The sequence below is a fragment of the Oryzias latipes genome, chromosome 8 (assembly GCF_053564925.1).
Source record: "Oryzias latipes strain Hd-rR chromosome 8, Olatipes_Hd-rR_3.1".
Taxonomy (NCBI): domain Eukaryota; kingdom Metazoa; phylum Chordata; class Actinopteri; order Beloniformes; family Adrianichthyidae; genus Oryzias; species Oryzias latipes.
Window position 1 is genome coordinate 17,880,765 of NC_136244.1, and position 15,039 is coordinate 17,895,803.

General features: G+C 40.4%; 3 protein-coding genes across 6 annotated transcripts in view; 2 read left to right on the forward strand and 1 right to left on the reverse strand.

The window, feature by feature from the left end:
• The window catches only part of tspan10 (tetraspanin 10), a 21,530-nt gene continuing 6,491 nt past the window's right edge, over positions 1–15,039 (reverse strand). Inside the window, exons 3-5 of the mRNA XM_023957524.2 lie at positions 1,078–1,206; positions 420–1,006; positions 1–346 (exon numbers count right to left, since the gene is read on the reverse strand). Coding sequence (XP_023813292.1) covers positions 40–346; positions 420–1,006; positions 1,078–1,161 — 978 coding nt within the window. The 5' untranslated portion in view covers positions 1,162–1,206 and the 3' untranslated portion in view covers positions 1–39. The remainder of the gene's footprint in view (positions 347–419; positions 1,007–1,077; positions 1,207–15,039) is intronic.
• LOC144994155 (uncharacterized) lies at positions 5,426–7,308 on the forward strand. Its single transcript, XM_078950931.1, has 4 exons — positions 5,426–5,557; positions 5,825–5,921; positions 6,007–6,133; positions 6,660–7,308. Exons 2-4 carry the CDS (start codon positions 5,828–5,830, stop codon positions 6,886–6,888), a joined length of 450 nt encoding a protein of 149 aa, XP_078807057.1. The 5' UTR covers positions 5,426–5,557; positions 5,825–5,827; the 3' UTR covers positions 6,889–7,308.
• LOC101169857 (serine/threonine-protein kinase LMTK1) overlaps positions 12,445–15,039 on the forward strand; it is a 24,882-nt gene continuing 22,287 nt past the window's right edge. For 2 of the 4 annotated variants that reach the window (XM_004071641.5, XM_020705271.3), the window contains exon 1: positions 12,445–12,994. In XM_004071641.5, the coding sequence (XP_004071689.1) occupies positions 12,913–12,994 (82 nt within the window). In that variant the 5' untranslated portion in view covers positions 12,445–12,912. The remainder of the gene's footprint in view (positions 12,995–15,039) is intronic. The other 2 variants (XM_078950917.1, XM_078950919.1) reach the window with 1 other exon arrangement.

A 15,039-nucleotide genomic window follows, 5' to 3' on the forward strand; every position in this document is an offset into this window, starting at 1 on the left:
CAGTAAAGCAACCAACCCTCTTTTAATTTCACATCCACGTCATGCGTGCATTTTGTGCCAGTTGATGCTTTCCAGCAGTCGTGTGGTAATAAACACGGCCAGAATCTGGACCCCCAGCACCACAACTGCAACAGCTCCAACCAGGCCCTGGTTCAGCTCGATCCAGCGGGAGATCCCCCCGATGCAGCCTCCCAGAAAAATTGTGCTCTGAGCGGTGAACTCGTCTAACCGCTGGGCTCCAAGCCCACACTGGGAGTTCCACACGGTGCCGTTGTCCAGCGGGTCCACGCAGCAGGTTGCAGGGACGCCACACGCCAGAACTCCTGGAGATGAGCAGTTGTAATATCTGAGAAAAAATATATATCTTGAGTGATTCAGGACTCTCCTGTTTATTAAGATGACAGTGGAGAGTCACTCACATGTTGGTCTCCCAGTCACGGTAGGTATCGGCCCCACAGCACTGCAGGTTTGTTTGAATCTCATCTGTGATGAACCTCAGATCCAGATCATCTTGATACCCTGCCATAGCAGCTAACATGCCGGACCTCATGTAGACTTCAATCTGATCTTGCATACTGTAGGCCATGATGGCGATCAACACCTGAACTGTGATGAGGATCAACAAGATGCCTGAAAAGAGCCTCAGTAAGCAGGAGTTCTCTCGGATGGCGCCTACGCACCCTGTCAGGCAGAGCACAGCAAGCAGAAAGCCCAAGCTCACAAGCACCAGCATCGGGTCGGTGCCGATGCTGCCAATCCTTTCCTGAGCAAACGATTCTTTGCTGATGAGGCCCCACATTCCCAAACCAAGAACCATTAAGCCAAAAACGGTAAACGCCAGGTTGCAGAGGAAGAGAAAGTACTTAAGGAAATAATCCATCCAAGAATAACTGTAGTGGGTTTGGATCCATGTGGGGCTCTTGAGGTCCTGTCCATTATTGGTCTCAGTTTGATGCGTTCCAGTTTCAAGGTCAACCTCCTTATCGTCTCCTCCTGCAGCTCCTGACTGAACACAAATATATTCCTTTTAAAGCAAAGCTACCCTAAGTTGAACACATTTTTAAAGAAACTGCTTACCTTTGGTAGGAGTGGACTAAACTCATTCTTCGACGGGTCTCTTCTGAACCAAGGAAAACCTTTGGACCAAAAATAACGCCTCATCTTGTAAACTAGCAGGAGCTGAAACTCTTGGTGCTTTTAGCTGTTCTGGAGGACAAGAACTGATGTTAAACATGAGAGAACAATCTGCTGCAAGTCAGGCAAGTGTAGAATAACCATGCTTTGTTTTGCACCGAGTACTGTGAGGCCTGAGATTTCTTCATCATGTGAGAGTCACAGGGGGATTAAACGGTCATCACAGGCTCAGCAAGAGACTCTAGATGTGTTTTCTCACATAAAATTGGACTTTTGGGGGAAAAGGGAGGAGCAGCAAAGAGACTACAACCCTTCAACTCATAAAAGCAAAATAAAAAGAAACAAATACTGATCATGAAGAAATCTGTCTTTTCTTGAGCTCCAGCGTTCAGGTGTTTTTGTGCCATAAAAAAATACTAAAGAAGAAAAAAGGATAGTCTGTTTGTACCCAACTTTGTCTTCCTGTTTGCAGTCCAAAGGTCGATCGGCAGACCCTGTTAAAAACCCATCATGTTTACATTTTAAGTTACATGTAACCACTAAAGTACCACGACTATGTAGTTTTATTGAAAATAAAATAGCAAAACAGTCAGTATTGTTGTGAGTTCCTGTAGCCTACATGTTAGCAACAGATAAAAAGTAGTATTGTGTGCCATGTTATTCACTTATACAGCTAACACACACACACAAAAATTAAACAGTGACACATATTAAAATAGGTTAAAAAAAGAGAAAGAAAAATAATTTATTGACGATCAAATTGCTTTCACAAACACAATAACTGAAGTGAAGCATCCAGGTTTTGAGTTCATTGCTATATATGTAATTCAATATTATGAATTCTGCTGCTTCGGTTGGCTAAACCATATTTTGGGGTGCTTTATTTTAGTATTTTTTTTTGTTACATGTACTGCTGTTTTTGTCATTTTATGGTCACTGGAGGTCAGTAAAGAGTCGCGATGATCCTTAACACTCAAATCAAAATTTATGAGAATGAAATAAAACGTCCTGCAAAGGAAAAAAAATGGAAATAAAAATCTCAGTTAACCAAACAGATAGTTTACTTCTGTTTTGTATAAAAATAATTGAAAATCCACTGATGTTTTACAAAATTCTCTGAACTTATGTTTTGAAAATCATTTGAATTCGTGCTTAAATGAGAGTGTGCGCCTTAAAGAATTATTTAAATAATTGATACTAACTAAATACATTTTATTAGCCTTGTGTATTACAAAGTTTTGTTAGGCTTGATCTCAAATATGGATGTCCTGAAAGGAGGTGGTATATTCCCAAATACCTCTGGTTAATCATTTATGTTCAAAATAACCAAAAGTATTTACCCTGTCATACACATTATTTTAAGTTAAAGTTTTATGGTAGTAAATAAACTTTGTAACTTGAGAACTTTATGTGTGTCCTGATATATTCCAGTTTTATTTTAGTGATAAAGTCACCACAAAGTTATGTGCTACTGGGAGTCAGTAACAAATGGGATGTGGGAAAGCAGAGCTCCTATAAAGACAGAGAGGCCTGCGTGTCTCACTCTCTCCATGCCCACTGCAGTCATTCTTTCCTCTGCTCCATCTGGACTGAGCTTCAGGGAGCTGGAAACAGTTCTGAGAGCGATAGATGTGCATGCCACTGTCCCCCATACATTTGTTTGGAATTGTTTTCACATCATAAAGTATTTCAACAGGCTGTTCTGGATGTTTGGGAAAGACAAGGCTCTCAGAATGTTGCAGCATAAATCTGGAGAGGATGAAAAAGTCAATATGTCTTTCTTACTCTAAATAATTAATCACAGAATAAAACAGTAACAGACAGTTACAAATAAAATGAATCAAAGATGAAAGAGGAGATTCAATCTTGTTGTTGTTAAAGTATTGGAAAACAAAATGAAAAAACAAATTATTATTTTTTTAAGATTACAGAAGACTTCCTGCAATTCCCTGTTGACAGAGTTGGATGTTGGGCAAATCCTGTTTAATAAATCTTCTGGGTGGACAGGGTTTAAAAAGCATTCCTTTGGAGTAAAAACTCTTTTTTGTTGTTTTGGCTGCACAAACCGTTGAAAATGTAAGCAACGAGTGATTGAAATCTAAAATTCAGAGCAGATTTTTTTTCTTCTTTTTTTCACCATATATTCTTTTTTTTTTTTTTTTTTTTTTTTTTAACTTGTTCTGTCCAACAGCTGAGCAAACAGATTAGAGCTGAAGGCTTTTTGTGTTGGACAGGTTTTACTATCACAAAAAGAGGTTATATAGCTTCAAGAAACTAGAGTGTAGATTTGTATAAACCCCTTTTTGTCGTATTATTTTTTATTTATCTGTTACATTTAGTGTGTGTGGGGAGGGAGAGGGGAAGAATGTGAGGGGAGGGTGGAAGAGAGTAAAAGGAAGAAAGGTGAAAAGGTGGGGGATACAAGCACTGATTTGACTAAGTTATTAATTTAAGCTGTAACAATTATACCAGATCTGCTGGAAAGACGAATGTTACATCAAAGGTGAAAATCTGACACTAAGATGAGCGGAAAAAAAAACTGTCCATCAATACACTGTAGGTAAGGAGGAGGGATGAAGCAGACAGGGAGCAGTGTGGCAGTGTGCACGTGCACGTGGGGGTGGAGATACATGCATGCTGCCGACGTGAACCGTGTGTTCATAAAGGGAGCCAGATCCTACCCAGGAGGAGGGGACCGCCCACCCCACCAGCCAGGCACAGAGAGGGCCCCCCTACAGGGGCCCCCCCAATGCCCAGAGGCACAAGCGAACCCAGTGTCCGGCCCCTAGGCCACAAGACAGGAGCGCTTAGCCGTACCAGGCGGCAGCCATGGGGGCCACCGGGCGCCGGACACCGAGACAAAGGCCAGGGACGAAGCCAGGGCCCCCGGAACCCATGAGACGGCCACCACCCGACCGGCGCCCCGTCCCCGCAAGCCAGCCCAGGCACGCGACCCTAGCAACCCAGGGATCGCCACGCACCCACAGCCACAGCCACCCCCCTAAAACCCTACGCACTACAACCCCCCCCCGCCATAATATCTGACCCCCCCTCCCCAATTCACCATATATTCTTTAACAGATTAGTCACACAGAAAAGGAAGCACTTCCTGGTAGAGATCACACCTAATGAAATCCAAGAGTTGACATCCAGATGTTCTGGCTTTTCAATTCAGGGTCAACGAAGACGCTAATATTTTCTTTTCTCCTGGGGAATCCGATCACAGAAATGGTTCAATAAATCGCTTCACGCCTGGGATCAAACTTTAAACCCACATGTTGCATGCTTAAAAATGAATTGTGAGCATTAACAAACAGACAGGTATCTTGGTTAGCACTATTTTTTTTGCAACAACGTGTGGTGCAGATGGTAGAAAGTGCTGCCCAGTTGGTCTTTTTTAATCTGGAGATTGTTTTACCTTTAGTCAATAAATCCCCTCAGCTGTCTGCTTGGATCAGCAGATAGCTGCACAGTGTCGGATGAAATGAAAAAGATAGATTTCATTTTCTAGCATTTCATGTCAGCGACGGTAGAAAATCGAATTTTTTGTCTGCAAATGAAAGATTGCGATACAAATTTTCCTGCTTCTTCATTCATATGTTTCAGAATTACTCAGTAAAGGAAATCTGTCTTGGTAAGGGGAACACACACAGAGTTTCTTCAGCTTTCACCAATGCTAAAATAATATCCTCACTGCTAAAATATATGCATTTCTGAGGATTGTGAACGGAATGGAATAAATTACAGGCAGCTTGTTTGAATTAGAACTGGAGTTGGATTTGGAGAGGGAATCTCCCAGGGGTGGTACATTTTCCGCTTTATTGGCTGATGAAGAGATAAATACAATTTCAGATTGCTTTGTTTACTAAAAGGTAACAGTACTTGTAGGTGCCCATTACTTTCCAATTTGCCTCTTTTAGTGTCTTCCAGTATGCTTCTCTCATATGGATTATTCACAAGAGCCAGAGAGACTGGTGCATCTGCAAAGCCCAGATGTTTTGCAGATTGTATTACAGTAAGCAGTAAGAATGCTATTCTGGATCCACGCCACTGTATCAAACACCTCCTTTGAATTGGAGCCCTGGTGGCCCAGACTTAAAACCCACATGGATGAGAAAGAGTGTGAGCTTTGGGAACACTGATCTCTGCAGCAGACACATGAGGTGTGAAGCACAGCCGCTAAAACTTGATAGAAGCTTTTTTTTCGTTTAGTTATGTGCATTCTAACGCTAAAGCATGCACAAAATGTCAGACTGTGTCAACGCCCTGCATCACTGACGTGAATGGAAGCAGGTGGGGGAATGGCTCTTGTAGATATAAGGGTGCTGCCCCTTCCACGATTTCTCATTGTGTCACTTTTGAAGGATTGCACTGTACGTTCTGGAGAAACGACCAGAAGGAGGTCCATTGCTGCAGCCCAAAGGTAAAATCTAAAGATTTTTCAGGTTAAGATGTCTTAAGATGTAGCTACAATGAGAAAAATGTAACTTAGAACACATGAAATATGCATATTTTGGGCACAACATTTTGTAAGCCTGACAAATTTTGATGAAAAATATTGATTTAATGATTTTCTAACAGCTAAAACAAGCAGTTAGCTATTTTTATTTTTCCTTTTTATTTCATTTATCTTTGTTTTTTCTTCAGAAATACTTTGTATGTTGCTTTTTTTGTTGTGTTTGTACATTAGAAAATGAAAATGATGGAGCTTCTGGCGCTTCTCTGCATGATCTCAGTCTGTGGAACTCAGAAATGGAAACTTGAAACATCCCCCTGGGGTCCAAAAGGTCTGGAATGATGCATTTGCAGTCAAACATAAATAAAAAAAACACATTTTGGTACGCTCAATTCTGCTGTTACTGTGCCCAGCAGAGCCCGCCAGCGGTAAAAGTTGCTCCAACCTGACTCAGGTTCTGGATAACTGGAAATTTGCCATCCTAACTCAGGTGAAAGATATGCTGATCAATGACCACGCCTCCGTTCTACCTGAGTATACCAGGTGAGTCACGCTGGCTTCTGGGTGGACTGTATTCAGCAGGGATTTTAGGTGGAGGAATAAACTTGCAAGAAAACCAGTAATCAGTGATGTCAGTGAATCTATTTCTGAGCCCTTATGAAATCCAGTATTATGTAAAATTCTTTTGTTTTGCAAATGAGCTCACTGTTCAGACTAAGCCAACGGAAAATGAGAACCGTTTCAGCCCCTTGCTCTGTCCAAAACTTTGTTTTTCTGCTCGCAATACTGAAAGTTAGTTAACTTTTTTGTGGATCAGTACTGTAGGATAAGTCTTTATCTGAAAATACAAAATTTTATAAACAAATTAAGATTTTGACAATAATAAACATAAAAACCTGCTTCTTTTGGTGTTCAGAATTGGATTAAGTGTGTCGCAACCTTCATGTTTTCCAATGTTTCTTCCTTCCTGTCGTTTTGGGAACACAGCACAAAGCTCCTTGAATATTTATCCTTAAACTGAAATCCTTCACTCAGTTCCACTTTTCCACATGTTTCTGCTGGCGTCCAGGATCCAGCCTCTGTCAGACGCTCTGGGGGACCTCTACCGGCAGTTTAACTCTCTGAAAGATGAACTGGGGAGGCTCACCACCAAGTTTGACAAGGTGGAGGCTTTTGTGGACGATTTTAAAGAAGGAAGACTCACCACTCCAGTTCAACCTCAGAGGATTCCTCACAGCTTCGGTCAGAGGCCTCCAGTGAGACCTCCCCTAAAGAGTCCAAACAGGAGGATCAGCTAGCAGCCAGTCCTGGCACGGGCCAAGAGGAAGGGGATACCGAAACCCTAGACCTGTTGGTCATTCACTTTGTGCATGTATTAAACAAGCTGTCATAAAATTATATTTTCAGAAGATGACAATTATTTGATATTTTTCTCTCTTAACATACATGATGCAAAAAAGATAGCAAAGCTTTGTTCTTTTTGACTTTTTTTGCTTTCACCAGACGGCAGCATTACCCACAATATAAAAAAGTGAACATTTAAAAAGAAAAAGAAAAAAATCGGTAATAAAAAAATGTAAAATGTGAAAATAATGTGAAAGTTGATGTGTTTGAAAGGAAATAAGCTGCAAAAACGTCATTTTTTTCAGCCTAAGATGAAGTTGATATCAAAGTGTCATGACATATTTCATAAATAAATGTTTTTTATTATCATCTTATTCAGTACAAATAATTTTTCTTAAATAGCCTGAAATGGAGGAATTCCTGCATAAAGAGTCACAGCATGAAAAATATTTATCTCAAATTTGACTTGTGAGGTAACAAGAACTGTACAACACTGGGATGTTGGTGCACTTAAATTATATACCATAATCTGTGTATTTCAATTTTCAATATATGTTTTCCTTTTTTTTTTGCAGAAAAAACTACGTGATCCTCTGCAAATAATAGAGTTGAAAATTTACATTCCTAAAGATTTTCTTTGTTTTAGTTTAATGATGATGATGATCAAAGAGTAAAAAAAAAAAGAAAACAATTCCCCTCCTGTCTTTCCTTTATAAGTACAGTACAGACCAAAGGTTTGGACACACCTTCCCATTCATTTGAATGAGAAGGTCAGCCTCTCATTCAAATGAAAAGGTGTGTCCAAATTTTTGGACACACCAAACATAAAAAATAAAACTGCTGAGAAAAAAATGAAATTCCTGAAGAAAAGGGTAAAAAATTAAATGTTTTAATGCAGAAAAGGTGTAAAGAAAAAAATATTTTAAAGACATATTTGATTAATTAAAGGTAAACAAAAGATTGGCTCTTTTTAGTTGTTGTGATGACATTGTTCACAATGATTGAGACACAAAAGAGCAAACACTGCAAGAGTAAAGTCTGCAGTCCTACCTGAATACGAATATTTTGGCGATTCAGATAAAAAAAACCTTCTTCTTTTGATCAACTTTGGTGCTGAAAAATCAATATTTGTACTCCAGTACTTCCGCTTCTCATTCTCTAAATTCTAAAATCTTAAATCTGTCAGCAGAAAGGTCGCTTTCCAATATTCAGGATTATACTGACAAGATTCTGGGGAGCCTGGTCACCACTGCTCTAACCTGCAAAGAGGCTGATTTACAGCACATTTGAGCTCACGAACGTGATCCTTGAGGACCTCGTTCATGTAGACGTTTTACCACTGCAATACTTCCCCGACATATGGCTCTGGGTTCTCCTCCTCAAAGCTCACATCAGTTCATCAGTCAGCCCCAAATCAGCCTCCTCAACTGGACGAACGTACCACTTGAGAGGCCAAGTACTACTTTGAACCATTAAAAAACACGAAGTTGTGAACGGATGTGCAGACAGGCGTACATGTTTAACTGACAGGAGTTAACTCTTCAATAAAACCTTCAAGTGATTTTATGCTGTTCCATAGTATTTATAGTTTGTAGTGCACACTAGTAAAAAAGCGCTTCAGGCCTCCTGATTGAGTCACAATACCCTTCATGAAATCCCACTTTTTGCCTGGGCAATTTTTTTTTTACATAATACAATAGAAGAAAAGCAGAAATTATCAGCTTATCCTTCATGCTATTAAATTAGATGTCAATATTTCATTAAAGTAGTGACTAACTTGCATGCGTTTTCAAAGTAACAGCAGGCTGTGGTTTAATGTGAACCACAAATATAAAGCCAGCTTTGGCATGTGTCCAGACTCAGGCCTTCAAAGCAATATAACCCAGGGGATATTTGTTGAGAAAATATTTGAGCTACTAAACATTTATTTTTTATTATCTTAACCTTCATTTTAACTGATTACTTAATAATGTGACATGTTGTCATTTTTAAATTCATGCTTTAAAAAGTGGTATTTAATATTTTAAATATAAATTGATAGAACAAGTGAAAGAAAATCTGTAAGTGTAATATGAGGCCCTTAACTAGAGTGCTCACAGGCCCCTGGGGAGTCTTAATCTTGTCTTCTTATTAATGGAGCCTCAGACTAACACTCCACCACATCATGCATTTTATAGAGATAACCCAGCAAAAGAGGCATGGGGATGCAGAAATCAGGGTTAAAATCTGAAACCGACTTGATCTTGTCCTGTTTAACTTGCACATTAATGCGTGTCAGGTTTCTACTTCAACTCCCCTAGAGTGATCCAGTGCTGCCCTCTAGTGGACTTTGAAGAGAAAAACAAAATTCTACCTTTGCATATATTTGCTGTATAATTTTTACCAAAACAATAAACTTCTTTTTTTTAAGAGTCAAATTCTATTAATCTAATATGAACACTGAATAAATTCCAGTGGAGTAATAAACATTTCTAATCATAAGCATTGCAGCTATTCCATGCATCTAGTCATGCTTAGTAAATTAAAAATTCAAATCAAGCATCAAAATAAAGCACAACATTTGATGGTATTTGTTTACATATACAGTGATTTTCTATTTTTGCATTGAAATCGTAGACTAAACGTGTTTTATTTATAGAGCAAAATCATTTTCAGTCTCTAAACCAGTGTTTTTCAACCAGTGTGCCGCGGCACACTAGTGTGCCGTGGGAGGTGGTCAAGTGTGCCGTGGGAAATTGCCCTCATTACCTGATTTAACAACATTTTCCATCTCCAGGATTTCAGCTCTTTGTTCATCCAAACAGGCCCTGATAAAACACTTAGAAATTAGCTATATGAAAGATCATAAAATAATTTTTTTTTATTTGTGTTTATTTGATTCTATTAAAAACATTTTGATAAGAATGACTGGTACCGCGATTTGGCTGCAGCTAAAGCCGTTTGCGGCAAAGTCCCGCCCCTTTAACTGTCTCCGCCAATCATTCTTGGATTCTTAATCACATGTCATCAGTCTGACCAATCAGAAGTGGTTAACGTCTTCACTTCCTTGCTCTGAATTCTGCTGATAAAGTCGCTCAGTTCTAACAAAAATACCAGCTAAAGCTCGTATTTAGCGGTGTAACTTTCCACAGAATCCGGTGTCAGACCGTGGAACAAGTGAACAAAACCATGAAGCTCGGAGACGCTGGTCTTTCTGCGTTCGGCGGATAATTAACTACATCTCCCATGATGCATTGGGTTAAAAATGACAGCGTGAGCGTCTTGGCGCACAACGAGTCTCTCTTCTTAACGTCTTGAAACAGCGAACACAAATCAAAAAGTTTTTAAATCTTCTAACTTAGCTTTTATTACATTTATTAGAAAAAACAGCTGCAACTTACAGCTTTTAGTGCCACAATTATCACAAAAATGCATGTGAGATCATGGAGGGACTGTGGATCAATACAGACTGTTTTTATCCTTTTTTTTCCTCTTTTTTTTTGAATACTGGTGTGCCGCGGGATTTTTGTCAAGGTTAAAGTGTGCCGTGGCTCAAAAAAGGTTGAAAAACATTGCTCTAAACCACTAGGTTACCAGTCAAATCAACAATGAAAATTTAAGACATCCAAGGGTTAATCGAATCAAATTAAAACTTTATAGCACTCAACTAACTCCTGCTACTTAAAGTGCTAAAAATTTAAATTATTCATTAAAATGATGCAATGTAGAAATTTGGCTTTGCACTAAAGTAGTGAAAGAATGTTTGGGAACATGTGTACATCAGTGACCCCCCACTCAAGTTCACAGAATACGCTACCAAAGGACACCCCTCAGACCTGGTCATGTGAACAAAGCCAACATTTTGTATAAAATCCAGTTTAATCTTGCAGCAAATGCTATTTTTCTTGCTTTTTCTTTTTGCATTCGTGAATATATTTTTTTTTATCATTGTGAGTCTAATCTGTAGACTTTTACTTTCAGCAATCTGTGAATTTTGATGCACAACAGAACAGGACAGACAATGAGAGACAGCATCATTTATGCAATATGAACTGTAAGATGAACTTGTAATTATTTTTATGAGGTGTCTGATTGTGTAATAAATCTGGATATGATTCCTCCAAACCTCTTCCTCTTTGACTTTTTCCAGCTGCTCCCTTTAGGCCACAGTGAAAGATCTGCCTCTATCTCGTCACGTCCTCTGCATCCTTCTCACTCACATCAATCAACTTTTCTCATGTCCTCCTTCACTACATCCAACAGCAATGTGATTACTCCAAAAACACCAATAAATCCATTATAGTGGCAGTGGCTTCAGACCCACAGTATTGGTGTGCTGAGACAGTTTATTCCTGGGATGTCTAAAGTCCGGCCCGTGGGCCAAATGCGAGCCGCGTTAAATTTCCACCAGCCCGCAAGCTCCTGTCATGCAATCAATAATATGGAGCCCCAAGCAATTTCTAAAAATTGTTACTTCTTGATTTCAATTGGTAAATTACCGTATAAGCCATCTTAAATCTTTGGCAATGTTACCCACAGCCCTTTCAAGTTCATCTCTTAAATACCAACTGTAAATAAAGGAGGAGGAGAAGGCTGCTGCTTTCAGGACAAGTGGAAATTTTCCAGTGAAGGACCAAACATCTGTGTCTGCATAACAGGCAAAGGGACTGGCTGTTTTCAAGAGGCACTACAAGATGAGACATGCTAAATGCGACAAGCTAACTGGGAAAGAATGGTGCATGGTTTTTAAATATGAAATTCACTGTAATTTTGGTGAAAAAAATTAGCTTAAAAAAATTAAACTCATGCCATTACAATAAAATTTCCATTAAATAGTTATTTTTATTTAATAATTTTATAAAAACAAAAACAATGCAGGCTGATTGATTTGACCCTTACACATTTTCACCCCACCAAATCTGGCCACCTTAGAGTTTGGACAACCCTGATTTAACCCTTCAATGCTCCAGTGTTGATGTTCTCTATGCCGCTTTTCTCCATTTCAGAATCTACTGGAATGACGCTGACCGTTGAAAATGTTTGGTATGTCAAAGAGTGTGTGTTATGTAGGTGTCGCCGTGACATCTCTGGTGTTAAAAGGTTGGAGACAAAAGGCATCCGCCAGGGATCTTCTAATGTGGGCTGAGGGGAGGAATCCAGACCATCCCAATTTGTGCACATCCGCCAGTGCATGCAGAGCATCTGGTGGATGACAGTGCTGGAAAAATATACCATCAGGTCCCACCTTCCATTACATTGCCAAGGGAAGTAAAAGGAATGCACCACTTAAGGCCTGCAGCCTCTGAAAAATCTGGGGTCACCAGAGTCCCTCAACATCTGATGCACTGATGTTCTGGCAGGATCAAAACACTTCACCAATAACGTTTAAGTTATGTCTGACCATGTCAAGTGACACAAACATAACAAAAGCAACGGAATAGGATTTGATTGAGCTTGGAATAAAACATAAACTACACCATGGTGTTTTATTTTGAAAGAGGCACGCGGAAGTCCCTGCGCGCAGTGGAAATGTCGCTCAGGCTCCGTACTGAGGAGGTAACCCGAATACGCAGCGTCTGCTTCAATCCAGCAGCTGATCTGCTGATGCTTCACATGTGAGATGTGGATCAGGGCGGAGAGGAAAAGAAAGAAGGCGTGTTCGGATAACGTTTGGAGCAGATTAATGACATCCAAATTACGCACAAAATAAATTACAGACAGCTCGACCGTGCGCTGAATCAGCGGGGAGGATTCAGTAAAAATTCGGGATTCCAAACTCAGATGAGTTTAAATGGCAGCGGCCGTCCCCGTCTTCATTCAAATCTGAGGGCGAAGGTGAAGGTGAAGAAGGAGGGGATTTTTGATGGCGATATGAAAATGCTGCGCACCAACGCTTCCATCTGAACAGCGAGCGCACCTGAGTCAGGAATCCATTCTTGACCCTGTCGTCCACCCTTTTCCCGCTTGGAGTTGACACCTTCTGCAGCGCAACGAGGAGGATGGTCTTTGCCCTTCATGTGGCTGTCATGTCTTCAGCGTTTTTCAATCCCAGCTTTGCCTTCAGTTCCCACTTTGACACAGGTAAGAGCTTTAGGGACCTCGAAATAGCTGTAAACATGTGTTTTCTGTCAATAACCCTAATATTAACACAGCAGTGTTTCTCTGTAATCCAGAGGGCATGATGTCAGATGGTTTTGGTCATCAGGGGTTGGGGACAGGATGGTTGAAGTCGTATCTGCACCACATCTGCATGCAGCTGTAGATACATGCATGCATGTGGGATCAGTGCACTGCTCTGCTGTTGGAGGCTGCAGATCTGTTGGTTGCAGCATTCAGTTAACCCCATGGGTGTCAGTCAGGGTGATTGACTTCATGGTAAAGGCCAGCCCAGGTGTTGCTGCAGTGCTTCAGGAACATAGAACCACAAACACACACACATTATTGGGTAAAAACTGGAGCAAAAGAAGTATCTGCATGCAAAAGGTGAGAGTTTGAGCACTGAGTGCAACGTGCTGAGCATACAGATGACAGTGAGCTCAGTGCCTCTCAAGTTTCAGGCTCTGACCGTCCTTCCCATGCACTCAGTTTGATCTCTAGTCCCTTATTGTGCAGCTTTTCCCTTCCCTCGTCCCTATTGACATTTGCTGCATTCCATTCATCCCTGTGTGTGATCTGAAAATATGAAATTTTGTAAAGCAACAAAACAAATCAACACATACTGTTCAATTCTCAAGAAAAGTTAAAAACATGATAGATATGCAGGGGACATATAAGCTGTAAAATATTTTCTGTACTCATTGAACCATTAAAATAATCCTAAATCTGATCTTATTTGCCAAATGGCAACATATTCTCATATGAAACCAATTTTCTGTGAATCAATCTAAAAAAAATCTATTTTCTGACATTTTTTATGCAGCAAAACATGGTCTGTGCCTCGCTGACAGACCAGGATTAGTTGAAGTGGGTGCTGCAAGCAGGACTGTGCTTGTTTAAGTAAATGATGGGATCTGGCTCATCACTCCTGTCATAATGATCTATATTTCTAATAAGAGCATCACCTCAATAGATCCTATTGCTTCCATGTAATTGGACTGAGAATCAGTGTTGCCAAGGCGATGGAGGGGGGTGTGTGAGAGGGAGCCAATCATTCTAGTGGCCAGCAGAGGACAGAGAAATGCCGAAACCCGAAAACGGATAGGATACTTCCAGGCTATTCAGTTGTTATATCTTCTATATAAAAAAATGCTCACATAATCCTTGACAACAGGGGAAAGTGAATAGAAAAAATAATAAAAGCCACTCAATTGCAACACATCTTTACATTTTCCCAACTGTTTCGCCATCTTCACAGAGCTTTCCAGTTGAGTTTATTGTGCACACAAATATCAAACATCAAAGCTCATAGTCAGGCTGTTTTTAAACCTCTGCATCCCTCAAGCTGCTCTCCCTCCTCATGCCTCGGGCTATGTGAGAACACAATGTGCTCTGAGTCTACACACAATCATGCAAACAGTCACACATATGCACTCAAAGCCGGAGGAGAATGGTCATCCTGTTATGTTTGATGTTTTTATGTTTTGTTAAATAATCTGCGGATGAACATAAATTCAGATCATCATCAGTGTGGTTCCTCCGACTCCTTCACCTGCTTCAGCACCGCGGAGAGCTCTTCCATCAATACCAGAACATGAGTGCGAAGGGTTCATGAAAATCTAGAATGTGGTGCCTTACTGTCAGGATGAACAGATGAGAGGCTGAAGTGTGAGGAAGCGGCACTACAAGATTGCAGTGGAAATGAAGAATGCAAGTTCTGCACGGCGTCTTGACGCTTACATGAGACGACATGATTTTTTTTTTTTTGGACTCATGCATAACATGTAACATGTCCATTTAGCACGCAGCAGAACAAACGTACACGTGTTCATGTACACAGGGACACACCCCTACAGGCTGTGACCAAGGTGATGGAGAGGCAGGGAGGAGATGATATTAAAAATGGGATCTTGACATGCGGTCAGAGCTCCTCCCACTGACTCAGTCAGAATAAGCCAGTCACCACAGACTGTTTGATTATTAATCTCTCCACGCGTAACTGTGAGCACTTTAGTTGCAGAAATGTGTCT